General features: G+C 41.7%; 1 protein-coding gene across 1 annotated transcript in view; it reads right to left on the bottom strand.

Moving 5' to 3' along the window:
* The window catches only part of LOC120060318 (E3 ubiquitin-protein ligase pellino homolog 2), a 43,188-nt gene that overhangs the window by 19,960 nt on the left and 6,344 nt on the right, over positions 1-16,884 (bottom strand). Inside the window, exon 2 of the mRNA XM_039009521.1 lies at positions 2,854-2,983. Coding sequence (XP_038865449.1) covers positions 2,854-2,983 — 130 coding nt within the window. The remainder of the gene's footprint in view (positions 1-2,853; positions 2,984-16,884) is intronic.

A 16,884-nucleotide genomic window follows, 5' to 3' on the forward strand; every position in this document is an offset into this window, starting at 1 on the left:
GAAACCAAGATTGAACTCATTGTCCTGAATGCCAAATGTCATGTCTGGACAACACAGGAGTGGCTTTGGGACAAGTCTCTGAATGTCCTTGAGTGGCCCGGCCAGAGCCCGGATTTGAACCTGATCGAACATCTCTGGAGAGACCTGAAAATAGCTGTGCAGCGACGCTCCCCATCCAACCTGACAGAGCTTAAGAGGATCTGCAGAGAAGAACGGGAGAAAATCCCCAAATACAGGTGTGCCAAGCTTGTAGCGTCACACCCAAGAAGACTTGAGGCTGTAATCACTGCCAAAGGTGCTTCAACAAAGTACTGAGTAAAAGTTCTGAATACTCATGGAAATGTGATTTTGTTATTATTTTTTATATATATTAGCAAAATTTCAAGAACTTTTTTTTTTGCTTTGTCATGAGGTATTGTGTGTAGATTGATGGGGAAAGAAACAATTTAATAAATTTTAGAATAAACCTGTAACATAACAAAATGTGGAAAAAGTAAAAGGGGTCTGAACTTTTTGAATGTACTGTATATGGCTAGCTACAGTATGTTACAAGCTTATACAAACAGTAGTTAGCATTTAGCAGACATTTATTCTAACCCCGAAAAGGACCATTTCTAAATATTATGCTGCGAAAACAGCCAAATACACTACATGACCAAAAGTACGTGGACAACTGCTTGTCGAACATTTCATTCCAAAATCTTGGCCATTAAAATGGAGTTGGTCCCCTTTGCTGCTATAATAGGTTCCACACTTCTGGGAAGGCTTTCCACTAGGTGTTGGAACATTGTTGCGGGGACTTGCTTCCATTCAGCCACATGAGCATTAGTGGGGTCGGGACCTGATGTTGGGCAATTAGGCCAGGCTCGCAGTTGGCGTTCCAATTCATCCCAAAGGTGTTCAAATAGGGTTGTGGTCAGGACTCTGTGCCATCTCGACAAACCATTTCTGTATGAATCTCGCTCTGTGCACGGGGGCATTGTCATGCTGAAACAGGAGGGGGCCTTTCCCAAACTATTCCCATAAAGTCTGACGCACAGAATCGTCTACAATGTCTGCTGTAGCATTAGGATTTCCCTTCACTGGAACTAAGGGGCCTAGCCCGAACCATGAAAAACAGCCCCAGACCATTATTCCTCCTCCACCAAACTTTACAGTTAGCACTAGGCATTGCGGGAGGTGGTGAAGCATGATTCCTCACTCCAGAGAACTCGTTTCCACTGAGTCCAATGGCGGCGATGTTTACAACACTCCAGTCGACCATTGGTATTGTGCATGGTGATCTCTGGCTTGTGTGCGGCTGCTCAGCCATGGAAACCCATTTCATGAAGCTCGCGTCCCGACAAAAAGTTATTGTGCTGATGTTGCTTCCAGAGGCAGTTTGGAACTCAGTAGTGAGTGTTGTAACCGAGGACAGACGATTTGTACACGCTCTGTGAGCTTGTGTGCCCTACCATTTCGCAGCTGAGCCCTTGATGGTCCTAGTTATTTCCACTTCACAATAACAGTAAATACAGTTGACCAGGGCAGCTCCAGCAGGGCAGAAATTTGACAAACTGACTTGTTGGAAAGGTGGCATCCTATGACAGTTGAAAGTCACAGAGCTCTTCAGTAAGGACATTCTACTGCCAATGTTTGTCTATGGAGATTGCATGGCCGTGTGCTCGATGTTATACACCTGTCAGCAATGGGTGTGGCTGAAAAAGCTGAATCCACTAATTTGAAGGGATGTCCACATACTTTTGTATATATAGTGTATATCCAAATCGGATTTTAATAACCACACAGTGGGCCTGTTTGAACTCAAAACTCATGACGGATGACGAATATCAGATTTTTTGGGGGTGAGCCAATGACGGTGTCCTTGTTCTTCCACCCATGGTCTGCGTTCCATTGATCTCTTTACCGCATGTAGGACTATGGTGAATTAAATCACTGACAACAGTGGTAGGCTACTAAAGGCAGAATCTCAAAATGAGGTTCCCTTTCTTGCCTGCCTCAGAAGGAACAGCTATTTTCATCAATGTGTGTACAGCTGTGAGGGGAAGGTCAGCCAACTGCAACAACATCCTCCTCACTTCACCCCACTAAACCAAGTTTAATAGAGGCCCTGATACCAGGGTGGCAGAGGGAAGGGGAGGTGAAGGTGCAGGGGGGTTAATAAAGCTCCATCATTATATAACAGGCTGTACATGACCTCTTACATAAACCTACACATACTGGTGTGTGTCGTGAAACAGCAGACAGAGCCCAGTACAGTTCACTGAACAGTCAGAGATGATACAGCCTTTATCAGCTAACAGCTAGCTCCTAAGCTCTTCTCACTGGGAGAAAAGGTTATCAGACTCAGTCAGGCTACAGGGTGGGAGACTAACACAGACTGAAGGGCCTTAAGCCAGAAGGCCCAAATACAAAAAAGGAGAAGTGCTTTGAAACATGTGCTTCTAAAAACTGCAGACGTCAGCAGCAGGCACTCTAGCTTGTTTAGCTGACTGCTAGGATACCAAATGTAGGAATGCAAGAGGACAGACATGTTGTACTGGACTGGGCAGTTTTCTGGCAGACACCACACATAGCAAAGCTAGGTCTGGCTGCAGCTTTTGTGTAGTAAATGTCAGAGCCATCAATAGAGCAACAATTTTTCTTGACTGGGATTTCAAGTTAGATACATGAAAAACGTGTTAAAAAGTCAAATGAGTCAAATTCAGTGTTGGTGCTCACTGTTGTGTCAATTGTTGGTCATTCTATCAATTTGCTAAGAAGGGTAATAACATATTCACGAGAACTCAGTCTTCATCCACCAATTACTTAGATTGTGCATGAATATGTGAGTAGGCTAGGTTCCTGTTTTACCTTGCTGGCTTGTGGCGTGTTGAGGATATGGACGGTGCTGGGTTTAACACCGTTGGCTTTGCTTCTCTTGTACAGGGCAAAGCGGCTTTTCCTTCTTCCCCGGTCTCCGTTTGGGAGGGAGCCATTGTACCTATGAGAGAAAGGGGGAGAAAGAATGTGAGAGTTTCTAACATTTCAGGAAAAGTTAATTCATTCCCCCAAAGGGTAGATAAAGATATTCTTCCAAGAGAGAAAAGGTCTCTGAAAAAGAATGTTACAGAATATGCTTGTCTGTAAGTGAATGCATGAATAATAATGTGTGTTCCTAGGGTTTTGGAGCAGGGCCATTTGTATCCACTTTCATTCATCCACATAGATCACATTCATTGTATTAGTTATCTAAGCGTCACCTTGGATTATAGCTGGGTTATTACATAAAGCACTTTAAAATGCTCCCCCTCCGTCTGTCAGCTAGCCACACCGCAGCTGTTGCTCTGCACTAGTCTGTAGAAGAGCAGAGTTTAAGATGTGTGTCAGGTCTCCTTTACAGGACTATCCAGACCAGACTGGGGAGGCTCTCTGACTCACATGATGGTTCAGCAGCATAATACCTCTACCGCATTAGTCACACTAACTTGGAGCATGAACTGGCTGACTCAATTAAAAATACACAGGACAACATGGCCTCATCATAACTTCTCTATTTAGTGTGTGGTTAACATTTCTATCTTGGTGCACCCTTGTGATGCCCAGTCTCTCAGTCTGCTGTTACTACGGGCCTGGTCTGCCTGGTGAATGGAGGTGCCTCTTCCAGAACAGACCAATACTCTACATCCACCAGCTGGCCCCTACAGCTGGGAAACCCCATGCTCTCCTCCCATCCAACACACAGGCCTTCTGTTCTGTCATCCACCCCCCACACAATAAGAGAGTTCGGGTTGACATTTTGACTGATTACAGTATTTCAGAATCAATTATATTAATTGAATAAAAATCCACCAACCTTTCCTTTTATTAGTGATTGGGCTAAACAACCAACCACTACACTGTAATCCCCAAAGCCCTCGTTACTGCAACGACTACCACCTCCTCCCCATACTCATCCTCCTCCTCCCTCCCCTGGCCACCTGTCCCCACAGCCAGCCAGCCTGGGAAACACATGGTCTCAGTCAGAACAGGGCTGAGAGCTGGTCTGCTAGACACAACCCACTCACAGGGGAATATTGTAGCTCTGCCATCGCTGACTGACTGCACACGAGTGCGATCAATATGATATGAAACAAGTCATGACCGCTGCGATCAGTCCACAATAAAGCAGGATCAATTCCACTCTTCTGTTAGCCTTCAGCAGCCACCCATTCACAGCTGTTATTGTCAGCGGTAACAGTCAATGCCATCTCTCTTGCTTGATGACACTGGGCCATGACATCTCTACCATTCCAGTAAAGCCATTTGGCGTTGGATAGGAAGACTGGACATAAATGCCACTCCATTATCCATCATTAAGGACAGGAAGTGAAGTGTGCAATGTCACCTGGAGGCCTCTTCATCATTGCATTAGCCGGGACAGCCTTTTAAATCTGTGCTCTAGCTTATTGTAATCCCTTTGCCTTTTGACCTGGGCCAGAGTGGGCATTTTTAGCCTCTTGATACTTAGAAGGGATTAGAATGGAGGCTCTGAGCATCACCTGTACTCCAGCCCTGCCACCATACACAAGAAAGAGCCACCAGCAGTCCCCTAGTCATCGACTTAGTGACAGCACAGCGTTAACCACAGCGTTAACCTAGTATGAGAAATTTGTTAAAGCGATAGCCCTGGCTATGACCCCATGACTGCTCCTAGGGTCATGTGAAGATGGCACAGTGGGTTATTATGGGTCAGAGGGGCTTAAGGTAGGGCAATATGTTTTTTTATATGTTTGTGTGACATTCCAGATGCCTGTATCGCAAGAATCACGTTTTCTATGGTAGTTTGTCGTCATGTCTTTTTGGTTGTCTCTTTCTGTGCTGTGTGCTCCTTCCCATTTACACCAGAGATCTGTATATAATGGCAAGATGCTCATGTCTACACACTAACAATGGGAGTCATTGTCTCAAAGGCAAGCTTAGGTCCAAAATTAGCCCATAGAAACGCATGGGGCTTATTTTGCATAGATTTTAGCGAGTGAAACCTCATGCTTCGACTCTTCCCCTATGGTTTACACACACACACACCCCAAGCCGCTCCACCTGCCACTCACAACAACAAAAATGAGGGATCCTCTCTAACAAGTGGTTTCAACTCACTATGTGCATTTCAGGTTTGGTCCACAGAAACCCATTTGACTGTAATAGAGAAGATCACCTTTCTAACCATACCCTTTCATGTCTCAACTACTCAAAATGTACACAGAACAGACACTACTAAAACGAGAGTATCAATGAACATTGATTCTGGAAAATGAATGTTCAGTTTGTCGCACGCGGCATTGCAGTACCAAGTACCAATAGCAGCATTTTAGCCAAAGACTTATATTAGCTGTCTAGTCTTTATAAATGTGCAATAAGCATAAAACAATTATTTTGGGAATTGGAGAGAAATGAGGTAGGTCACTTGATTTCAACATTAACAAAAGTGGACAGGCTAACATGCTGTTCACGAAGTTGGAGACAGAAAACTGTTCATAAACTGACATTTAAATGTTCAACTTCATTCATCATCTCCAGCACCACCCCAACATGTGAAAATGATGCGTTTCTATGTTTTGTAGTAAAAAAAAAAAAAAAAAAAGAAGGGGGTGAAGATGTGTTTCCAATGACAATCATTTTATGATGTCGACCTATTGTGAGTAGGCATTGCCTACTAATTGGTTGATGATGACATCGGAAACACTTACCTTTCTCTGTGTGTTTCCAATGATGTCATCAATCAAACATTGGTGAGTTTCTATGTCACATATGTTGATGTAGGGGTGGTGCTGGAGATGAATATGAAGTTGTAATTTTTTAACAACATTTCCCTATAACAATTCAACTGTTCTGCCTTGTTAGCTAGCAAATAGATCCAAGTTGGCTAAACTTGAAACTTAAAGATTAGCTGGCTACTCACTAGCACGTGGGCTTGTGTGATTGTTTATGAGACCGGTGTTCATTTTCTACAGCCCAAGGTCTGCTACAAGAAGCTAGACATTATTAGTGAATGTGCATTATGCATGGCTCTGGTTACATTTGGAACTAAACATTGCATTTTCAAAAGACAGATTTGAAAGCCAGATCATTGATTGCAAAAAAATGCAGGCTAAACTATTTTGATTAAATTATTTAATTATTAGCTGGTATTATGGTTGTGGAAGACTTATAACTAGCCTAGGTATAATTTCACAACCCTGAATTCATTGCTGACTGTTTGAAATTTAGTGATTTTGACCTTAAAAAAAAATAAAAAATTGTACAACAAAGAGAAAACATAAAATAAATCGAGATATTGCCCAGCTCTAGGTTAAGGTCTTCAGAACCAGTCCAAAATGTGACAATAGCAGCATTTCTGATTCATCATCTATAATGCAATCCTCGGTAATGTTATCTACAGTTAGTCACCCTACTCCAGTCTTGGTGTTTGGAGGTCTGTGCTCCACCTACCCGGAGATGTCCCCATCAAATACAATCTTCCCTCACAGAATCGTTCTTCAGAGGAGACTTGCACAATTAATAGGTTCAATCCCACAAGCACAATGAATGGACAAAGAGGACTGTGGAGAGGCAGAGGCTGTATCCTGATCAATCCCCCCTTTCATTTCCTAAACCCACTCACCCAGCCTGCCCACTCACTGCCCAGTGCCAGTGCTGCCAGCCAAAGCCGGGAAGTGTCCATGCAAACACTAATGCCACCACTGGGTTAAGACTTAAGACAAACCAGGGTGAGAATTGCAATTCAAATAGGACTATGCTCTCCATTCAAATTACATGTCATGAAGATGTAACTTTGGATCAAAATCTAGACTATAACAGAAAGGATAAGCCCACAAATTGTATTTTTTTTAATGGCAGGCATCTTATCCCTACTATAGCCTACAACAACACACTGACTCAGAACAGTCCTGACTGAAAATGTGTATGTGTTGTGTATGGGGGGTGCGGGAAGGATTTGATACCACGATCAAAACAGTCACACTTGCGACCGTTTGACTTGGCAGTGAGATATACATTTTTAATTGGTCGTAAGGGTGCCAGTGAAAACAATGCACCTGGTCACGTTATAATTATTTTATTACCATGATTTATTCAAACAGTAATGTGCAATTGAGCAAAAATAAAGCAACTTTTTAAAGAAGCAACAGCACGGGAATGCCCGTGTGTGTGCGTGTCAGAACTTGCCTTTATGAGGGAGGTTTTGGAAACCCTCCGGGCCAGTCAATCATCCCAGTCAGTGGGCAGAGAAAAAAATATTGCAATAATGCTATTTTTAATCTAGGCTATATAATTGATTTTAAAAAACTTTTAAACAATGGATGCTTATTTATCACATGCTCTCTGCACAGATATAGCCTATAGACAAACTGTCAGGCAGAGAGAGCGCTCAGCTCTTAAAAAGCTGGTTGTTACGTGGAGCGAAGAGTGACAGCGGTAACTGTAGGAAAGATGTTCCAAGTTATAACTACCACTAAATGCTAAGGCAAGAATGGGTAACCAAATATTTAAAAAGTTTAAAGTCTTGGTTAAGTATTTGTGATGTGCAATTCAGTCATCATGGAATGGTATACCTTGAAAATCAAACATTTCCTTTAAGCTCTTTGGTCCTTCAAAAGTCATTGAAGTTATGGTAGCCGATTTAGAAGTTCTACTGCGCTAATATTGCCTTCAGAAAATATTCATACCGTGACTTATTCCACATGTGGCCGAACGGCTCGATCTTGTGTAGCAACATTTGCATTTTTTTTTATATTGGATAAAAGTAGAGACTCGGAGCTAGAAAAATGTTTATCATACAGTACAGTTGAAGAACAATGGGAAAGTAATTATGCTTTGAAAGTTGATAAACTTGTAACCCCACTTTTGAGAAAATGGCCCTTGAATGTTTTGGTACACCTACTGGAAAGCTCTTCTTGGTCTACACCCATTCAGCATCGTTTACACCATCTTAAGCTTTAGCCCCACCCATCTCTTTAAGGATTCACATGCGAGGCCATGTGCTAAACAGTGAGTACAACCAAAGATTTAGACTAAAAGCTAGTTTATACTATGTTTATCGACATGTCTGTATACAGTTGTCGCAGTGACATCATGATTTATTTTTTGTCGTTTTGAAAAGTATAAACAAAAACAGGCTGCATGACATCAACAGCTTGATGGGTCCAAAATAGCATAACTGGTGTATTTTAACACCAATTTAGTACATGTCAATCAAGCAAACCAGGCTAAAAGCAACTTTCAAAAAAATGAAAATAAAAGAGGTTTGTTTCTAGCTTGTTAGCTAGCTAGCCAGTTCAGGGCTCCCAAGATGCGCAGCGATCTAAGGCACTGCATCTCAGTGCCTAAGGCGTCACTACAGACCCTGGTTGGATTCCAGGCTGTATCACAACCGGCCGTGATTGGGTGTCCCATAGGGCAGCCCACAATTGGCCCAGCGTCGTCCGGGTTTGGCCGGGGTAGGCTGTCATTGTAAATGACTTGTTTAGTTAAATAAAACATAATTACTATATCATATAGCTGATAACGCCTTAACTTTAGCTAAATTGTATTCATTATTACAGAACAATAAACTCGCGACAAGATAATGGCGAGCTAATGACAGAAAATAGCTTATGGTTGTGAGTGTGACAAAATAAAAGCAGGGCATTCTACCAGAGAATTGTATAACTTGGACACTGTCTCGTTGGCCTAATGTTATATCCTAATTTGACTTTGGTGCAGATCATATTGTTCTTTATATTAACGTCTCTGGTAAACACACACTATATTAAATCAAATCTAAAGTTAATTTGTCACATGGACAGGATACAAAAGGTGTAAACTGGTTACTTGCATAGTGGAGTCTTTTTTTGACATGTAGCTAAACAATTAACCAAAATCCCAACTCATAACATTACCACCCTGCATGAATCTACAGACAGCTAAAGCTAACCAACTAGCTAGGTTCAATGTTAGATAGCTAACATTAGGCTATAACTAGTAATGCAAATGGCTCTGAGATGCAAATATTACTACACAGATCATACACATAACGTTAACTAGCGAGCCAGCCAGCTAATGTTCGCAGTATACTAACTTGCACGGAACAAGTTCCACCAAATTAGAAACATATAATATATGAAAATGTAGCTAGCTACACTCTTACCCATATACATGGATGATCGCTTCTCCCTCTGTGTCACGGATGCCATGTTTGCCCTTAGTTTGAAGATGTATAAAACACCTGTCTCCTGATTACGACAGCCTTCTGTTTTATCTTTTTCAACTTCCTCCACATTTGGAGAGAATGCCAAGCGCATGCAACGCTGTCATTAAGGCAAAGGGTGGCTACTTTGAAGAATTTAAAATATGAAATGTATTGTGATTTAACTATTTTGGTTACTACATGATTCCATATGTGTTATTTCATAGTTTTGATGTGTTCACTATTATTCCACAATGTAGAAAATAGTACAAATAAAAGAAAAACCCTGGAATGAGTAGGTGTCCAAACTTTTGACTGGTACTGTATGTAAATTAGATATTTATGTATTTAATTTAATAAATTTGCTAACATTTTAAAAACGACTTTCACTTTGTCATTATGGGGTATTGTGTGTAGACTGAAAAAATAAAAGTAATCCATTTTGAAATCAGGCTGTAACACAAAATGTGGAATAAGTCAAAGGGTAAGAATACTCAATTACAAAGTGTCCCATTACAAAAGGGAACCCGCTTTTTGGTCGCTTTCTCATTTTAAAATATAATACAGTAACACATCTCAAATGGCGAGGCTGACTAGCTACCACATGGACAGACTTCATTAGTGTGTTTGTGTCGGGAGCATGCTGTCTATTTAGCCAGGCAATACCCACATTATTCTGACATATTTTAGAATGTAAAAATAATGTGAATGTCAATGCATAATGACAATAGGTAGGCCTAGTCAAAAAAGGTATTTGACTTGCCAATGTCTGTATGTACCCTGTATAGGCTAGTTGCTACACACTCATCATTTGATTTCCTGTCAGATCTTGTCCCGGGCCAGTATATACTTTTTTTATTAATGCAAGTAGCTTTCAGTTGGCACTGGCCCAGTGTGCCCCTGGCAAATTTACCTGAATGTGGAGCTCTGCTTTGTGCGGCGCACAACTACGTGTAGCCATTAGCCATGCTTTGTGTAGGCTAACTGTTTTCAGGTAGATGGAAAGGCAATAAAAATGTAACTACAAAGTAGCCTGCGCCTTCTTGGCAGAATCAGGATTATTTGCATCAATCCAGTGGCCATTTGTTTTGAAACTCCATCCTAAGTGCACTACAGAAACACCGCTGGCCAAACAACTGCCTGGCGTTTACCTGAATTAAAGGCTAACTACAACAACAAAAATTCAATTTCTCAGATTTTTCCCAGACCTCAAAATGGTCCCCTGATGTAGTTACATTTTATTTAACTAGGCAAGTCAGTTAAGAACAAATTCTTATTTACATTGACAGCCTACCCCGGCCGACCCTAATGACGCTGGGCCAATTGTGCGCCGCCCTGTGGGAGATGTGGGTACGCAGACCGACGAGTCACTGCGGCCCCTCATGAGTTCAGATGTTTTGTGGCCCCCACCTCTGCTATAGAGGATTTTGCAGAAAAAAAAAACTCATGTAACTTGACATCCGTAATAAATACATTTTGCACATTATTTTAAGTATATTTTCTTTGCTGTTACACTAAATCTATCCTAATTAAAGAACACAAAGGCATGCTAATTTAAAAATGTGGCAAGTCATTCTTAGCCGGGTTCTAAATGGAATAAAGGCATATTATGGGACAGAGGCCAGGTCATGATCAATTATTATATTAATTTAAAAGATTGTGCGACCAAATTATGTGCTGGTGCCACCAACTGAAAAGGTTGGTAGCACCAGTGCCGCCAGTGGAAAAGGTTAATGTAGAACCCTGGGTGCAGGGGACACAGGCCACACATATACATTTTAAATGTAAAATGCTTTTAACAGATGCTCTATACATGAAATTCACAAAGCACCAAACACCAGAGAAATGACTGATGTATTATTTCGTTCTCTCTCCATAAATGTTTAATAACACCTTACAATGAAAGCACTGCAAGGCCACACTTCTCTTCCAGATTGTTTTTTGTTGTTGTTGAAATAAAGTCTAGGTGGTTGTGCCTGAAGCACAATGAAATGTTGCCCAAGGAGGATAGCTACTAAGCACTGCTGAATGAAAGTAACATCTACAATGGTAAAGACAGGCAGACCATTAATAATCAATGTCCCACCAAAACAGGCTCGGAAACTCATCACGAAGATAAGAAAAATTCAGATTAAAGTGCTTTTCTTAGCCCATGGGGGGTATTACTACACCATCAGTGTTTTAGGAGCTAATACATGGACACACACACACATCACATCTATGGCACATAGCTACATGAGAATTTCAACAAAAGCTGTGTAGTGAAGGCATACTTACTGTATAGCATGCAATTTTGTAAAATGTTAGAAACATGTCTACTGATGTTTTGGATTTTCCGAAAATGGGTCAATTGGAGATGTTTATTGAATTAAGGAGTTTTAAATTCCCTAAACGGCATTTTTATCAAAAATGAGAGAACATACTTTATAACTTTCATTATGTGAGTAGTCCTGTCAGTTCACCTGGCAAACAATGGATGCTGTGTGAGAATTCTACAAAACTGCAGTAAACCAATCTGTTTTCACTAAATGTCAATGTGGTCCTCAAAATACATAAATCATTTGAAAACAATGTGGCAGTTGTTACCCATGTCTGAAAATCCCAATACTGTCTGTTATGATATTTAGGCGTTATACAGCCCAAATGTAAAGCAAGTGCCGTGCTAAGAACGTTCAAATCTGTGGGACATCTCTTTTTGTGAAACCCGCAAAAATCAGTGTGTTCAGATTTGCTCTTTGCGATGGGTATTCTTCAACATAGAGTAAGATTGATGTGACATTTTATTGCCAGGTATGGCGTCAAATCAGCCTCTAAAGTCCATTGAGCATGAGGTGACACTGTTGAGAAAGATTAAACATCAGTGAGCAAGCAAACACTGAGACGAGCGCACAGAGGATGGGTCCCGTGAGCGCACGCGGAATGTGGTCGAGTGAGCAGAGGATGGTCGCGCAAGCGCAAATACAACATCCCCACATGGATTTCTCTTCTCACAACAAAAAAATCTTGCAACTGCAATAGTTGTATTATTATGCTTCGATCACACCCGGCAGTGTCATCACATTTTGGTACACCAGAATTACATTAATTTCCAATGAATCCCTGCGTTTGCCTTGCAGCATTGCGTTGCAGAGGCAGTTGCAGTGTGGTGCACATGTTGGATTTATCGAACATATGAGTCAAATTGTATGCGTAGCCGGCTTGACAGAAATGGTAGCAGAAGGTGAATTTTGAACTTTTGTTGCGTACATATCCAGATGATGCTGTGTACTATCTCGCGCAAGAACATTGCATTTAACTTCCCAGTTCCATTCCACGTCATGCTGTTCATATGAATAATTCATTAATAATTGACCAGTTTCTGGAAGTTTTAATCCGGGAAAAGGGAGTGGTTTAGGGCGATAAATCTCAGTAACCAGGTTCCCGCCATTGAACCCTAGCTGGCACGCAATCTGTCATACTAAAGAAGTTTTGAAGTTCTGATCACCTTTGTTAGAATACCTAATGGTAAATTGTAGACCACACTGTTTACTAAGAGAGTTTTAATGTCTATTTTTCATAGATGTCTATTTACCACCACAAACCGATGCTGGCACAAAGACCGCAGTCAACAAGATGTGTAAGGCCATAAGCAAACAAGAAAAAGTTCACCCAGATGCGGTGCTTCTAGTGGCTGGGGATTTTAATGCAGGGAAACAGAAATCAGTTTAACCAGCATGTCTCCTATGCAACTAGAAAAAAAAACACTAGATCACCTCTACGCTTCAGAGACGCATACAAAGCTCTCTCGCCATCCATTTGGCAAATCTGACCATAACTCCTTCTTAACAAGCAAAAACTCAAAACAGGGAGTAACAGTAATGCGCTCAACACAGAAATGGTCCGATGAAGTGGATGCTAAGCTACAGGACTGTTTCGCTAGCACAGATTGGAATATGTTCCGGGACTCATCTGATGGCATTGAGTTTACGACATCAGTCACTGGCTTCATCAATAAATGCATCGATGACGTAGTCCCACACAGTGACCGTACGTACATATCCTAACCAGAAGCCATGGATTACAGGCAACATCCGCACTGAGCTAAAGGCTAGAGCTGCCGCTTTCTAGGAGCGGGACACAAATCCGGACGCTAATAAGAAATCCCGCAAAGCCCTCCGACGAACCATCCTACAAGCAAAGTGTCAATATAGAACTAAGATCAAATCCTACTACATCATCTCTAACGCTCGTCGGATGTGGCTGGGCTTGGAAACAGTCACAGATTACAAAGAGAAACCCAACCACGAGCTGCCCAGTGATGCGGGCCTACCAGTCAAGCTAAATGCCTTCTATGCATGAGAGCACCAGCTGTTCCGGACAACTGTGTGATCAAGCTCTCCGTAGCCGATGTCAGTAAGACTTTTAAAACAGGTTAACATTCAGACGGATTACCAGGAAGCATACTTCGAGCATGCGCCGACCAGCTAGCAAGTGTCTACTACCCACATGTTTAAAGCAGACCACCATAGTCCCCATGCCCAAGAACGCCAACGTATCCCGTCTAAATGACTGCTTTGAAAGGCTGGTCACTGCTCACATCAACACCATCATCCCAGACACCCTGGATCCACTAAAATTCACATACCACCCCAACAGATCCACAGATGACGCAATCCACACTGCCCTTTACCAAATGGACAAAAGGAGCGTCTACTTGAGAATGCTGTTCATCGACTACAGCTACATTCAACACAATAGTGCCTTCCTCAATAAGCGCATTAACGACGTCGTCCCCACACTGACCGTACCAGGTTCCGAAATTAACACCTGCAAAGCACCAAATGCGGGTAGATTTTGGCGAGTAAATCTCAGAAGGCTATCCGCCACATTGGCGGGTAAATGTTAATACCAAAATAGTCATGTAATAAAATATCTGGCATGATGGCTCGAAGGAAATTACTCATGTTTGCCAGCCACAGACCGTCTCATAGTGCTCCTAGTTTCACGGCACTGTTTACCATACGGGACATCAGCTACTCGACATCGCTCACTTGCCACGGGTCTGCTGCTAGCTACCGTTCATTAAATAGCTGTTGTGGCGACATTTACCTGGAGTAAGCAAACTTTGAAACGAAAACACACCGACGAAAAAGAGGATTAATCACATAAAAAAAAGAAAGTAGTGAGAAATGGAGGTTTGGAGATGAAGGAGTTTCAAGAGGCTGGCTACAGTATGATGCTGAGGCTGTAGTGATGAGTTGTTCTGTATGTCGCCAGTATGGCAAAATTAAAAGCAGAAACAACTAATTTGTCATCAGAAATAAAACGATGAAGCTGGATAACATTCGTGACCATGAACACAGCAAGTTTCACTCGGAGCCTCTCCTTCTGTGACAGTGCTAATGGCAATGTCAGAGCAGACTAGCACGAAGATGAAGATACTGTTAAGGACTGTACATGCCATTGGCAAGAAGGCGAGACCACTTTCTGACTTGGAGTGGATGTGCCAGTAAGTGAAAATTTTGTTACTCTTGTAGCTAGACTAGTACTTTTGTAGCTAGTTTTTTCAAGTCTATTTAGCAGACGTGGTCCAGTATTGTAGGTTATTTCTCAGCTCTTGATAAGCTTTGGTTCACCTCAAAATAGTGTATAAATACCATAAAGTGATAGGCCTACTGATGCTGACATGGATCTCCATGCTTTGTCCCGGGCTCAATGTGAAACTTGCTGTGTTCATGGTCACGAATGTTCTCCAGCTTCATCGTTTTATTTCTGACATGGATCTCCACGCTTTCCTATGGCTCTGTAACATTCTATTTTAATGTTTTTCTCCAGATGCTGTTTACATTTTAAAGCATTGTGACACAATTGACTTTACCAGCCTTATAGTGTTGATCCTGAAGAAAACAAAGGGTAGAAGGCTAATTTAGCACAACCAACTGCCAGTTATATTAGATAACATGATTGTATATTTAATTATTATTGAATTAATTTGATGTTTGATTTTTGCAGTTTGGATGAAAGAGAGGAATCGCTGTGGGCTCAACAAATAGAAATGAGAAGCAGGCCAAAGAGCTTATGCACCATATCACAGACACCTGAGCAACCAGTCTGCCTGTCTGCAGAGGGCCACCATCACAATGGCAGAAGCCCACAGCTCCTCAACACAGGCAGTACTTAAAAAGTACAAAACTAGGTATGTTTATTTAAGCTGCAATAAGAAATACTAACTTAAAAGAATCAAGAGAAAGGATTACATCAATAAGAGAGGGAGAGAGTGAATGAGTGTGTTGTAAAGGAAAATTCTGAAAGGATGGTAAAATTAGCCTTTTATCAGAGATGGGCCCATGATGGCCACAATGGCCAACAGATGAGGGAATTTCATTGAACAGAGGTGACAGCAAGACCCTCGTCACCTCACAGGACAAAACACTTGACGGGCTAGTCGAGAGTATGAGTGTTACGGGTCCTGTGTGCCACCAAGCTGGTCAGCTTCACCAACTGGCCAGAGCCAGGAGATGCAGCAGGTTACTTAATGTTGTATTACAGGGCAGTTAGGTTAGGCTCAGGTTCATCATCATATTTTTATAGTTTGAGAATTAAAACTGCATGATGCTTGTTGTAATGTATACAGTTATTCTAGAGACACTGAAAAGGAAACCCTGGTGGACCACTACAAGCCTGTCGAGACCTCTGACATCCATGTTGAAAGGATCCCTGACATCCATGTTGAAAGGATCCCTGACCAGTGGACTGTCCTGAAGGTGCTGATGTGCTAAGAGCCCCAGTCCCTGCAGAAGATGTCCTGGTTCCATGTCAACAGGAGCCATCAGCAGTCCTGCCCTGATTTCCGGCATTGGTTGACTTGGTCCTGTTCTTCCCAGCCTCCACAGATGAATGTGAAAGAAGGTTTTAATACCATGAAACGGATAAAAACCGATTGGCGGTCCAACCTAAGGTCTGATACACTGTCAGATCTCCTTATGGTCCAGCAGTCCTCTCCAGAGATCAGGGAGTATGGTCTGATAAAAACTGTGACGCTGTGGCACCAGGACTCTGTCAGGAGCAGGAGGCCAGACTTCATGGACCGTGCAGAGGGTGATTGCGGTAGAGAGTGAGGAGTCTGATGAGGTTTAAGTTTATTAAGCATCTGATAGGTTTACAAAACCTAATTTACTATTATGTTTGATCCGTAAGTACATTTAATAGCAAATACTTCAGTAGAATTTTGAGTTGAAGACTTCTTCAGTTGTATTCAGGCTGGGAAATTAAATCTAGCCACAGCCAAAATTAACCAGCATCTGATAAGTCTCTATTATACCTGTATTTTTTCAGGGTATTTCTACTCAAAGTAAAGGATTTGTAGACCTGCTTCCCCTTCGTATCAGGAGAGCACCAGTTCTGTCCACTGCACTTCTCATAATTCTATCTTACCATTGTTGTTGCCCTGTTGACTTCCATGTACGCTTATTCATTGTATCTGATATGTTTTGTTTATTTCATTGTGTGCCCACTGTTTGGCATTTCTTCACTATGTATAGGACTTTTGGTCAACTACAGTTGTTTTTAAAAATGTGCTCTACAAATAAACTTGATTTGATTAACCATTGATCAATATAATAAAATCATTTTGTTTCAAAATTTGCTCTGGCCTCTAAGTTTGTAATCAACATAATACCTCATTATCTCAATGAAACGTACTGAAATTAATGTATATGTGA

Source organism: Salvelinus namaycush, chromosome 15 (genome assembly GCF_016432855.1).
Source record: "Salvelinus namaycush isolate Seneca chromosome 15, SaNama_1.0, whole genome shotgun sequence".
NCBI classification, from domain to species: domain Eukaryota; kingdom Metazoa; phylum Chordata; class Actinopteri; order Salmoniformes; family Salmonidae; genus Salvelinus; species Salvelinus namaycush.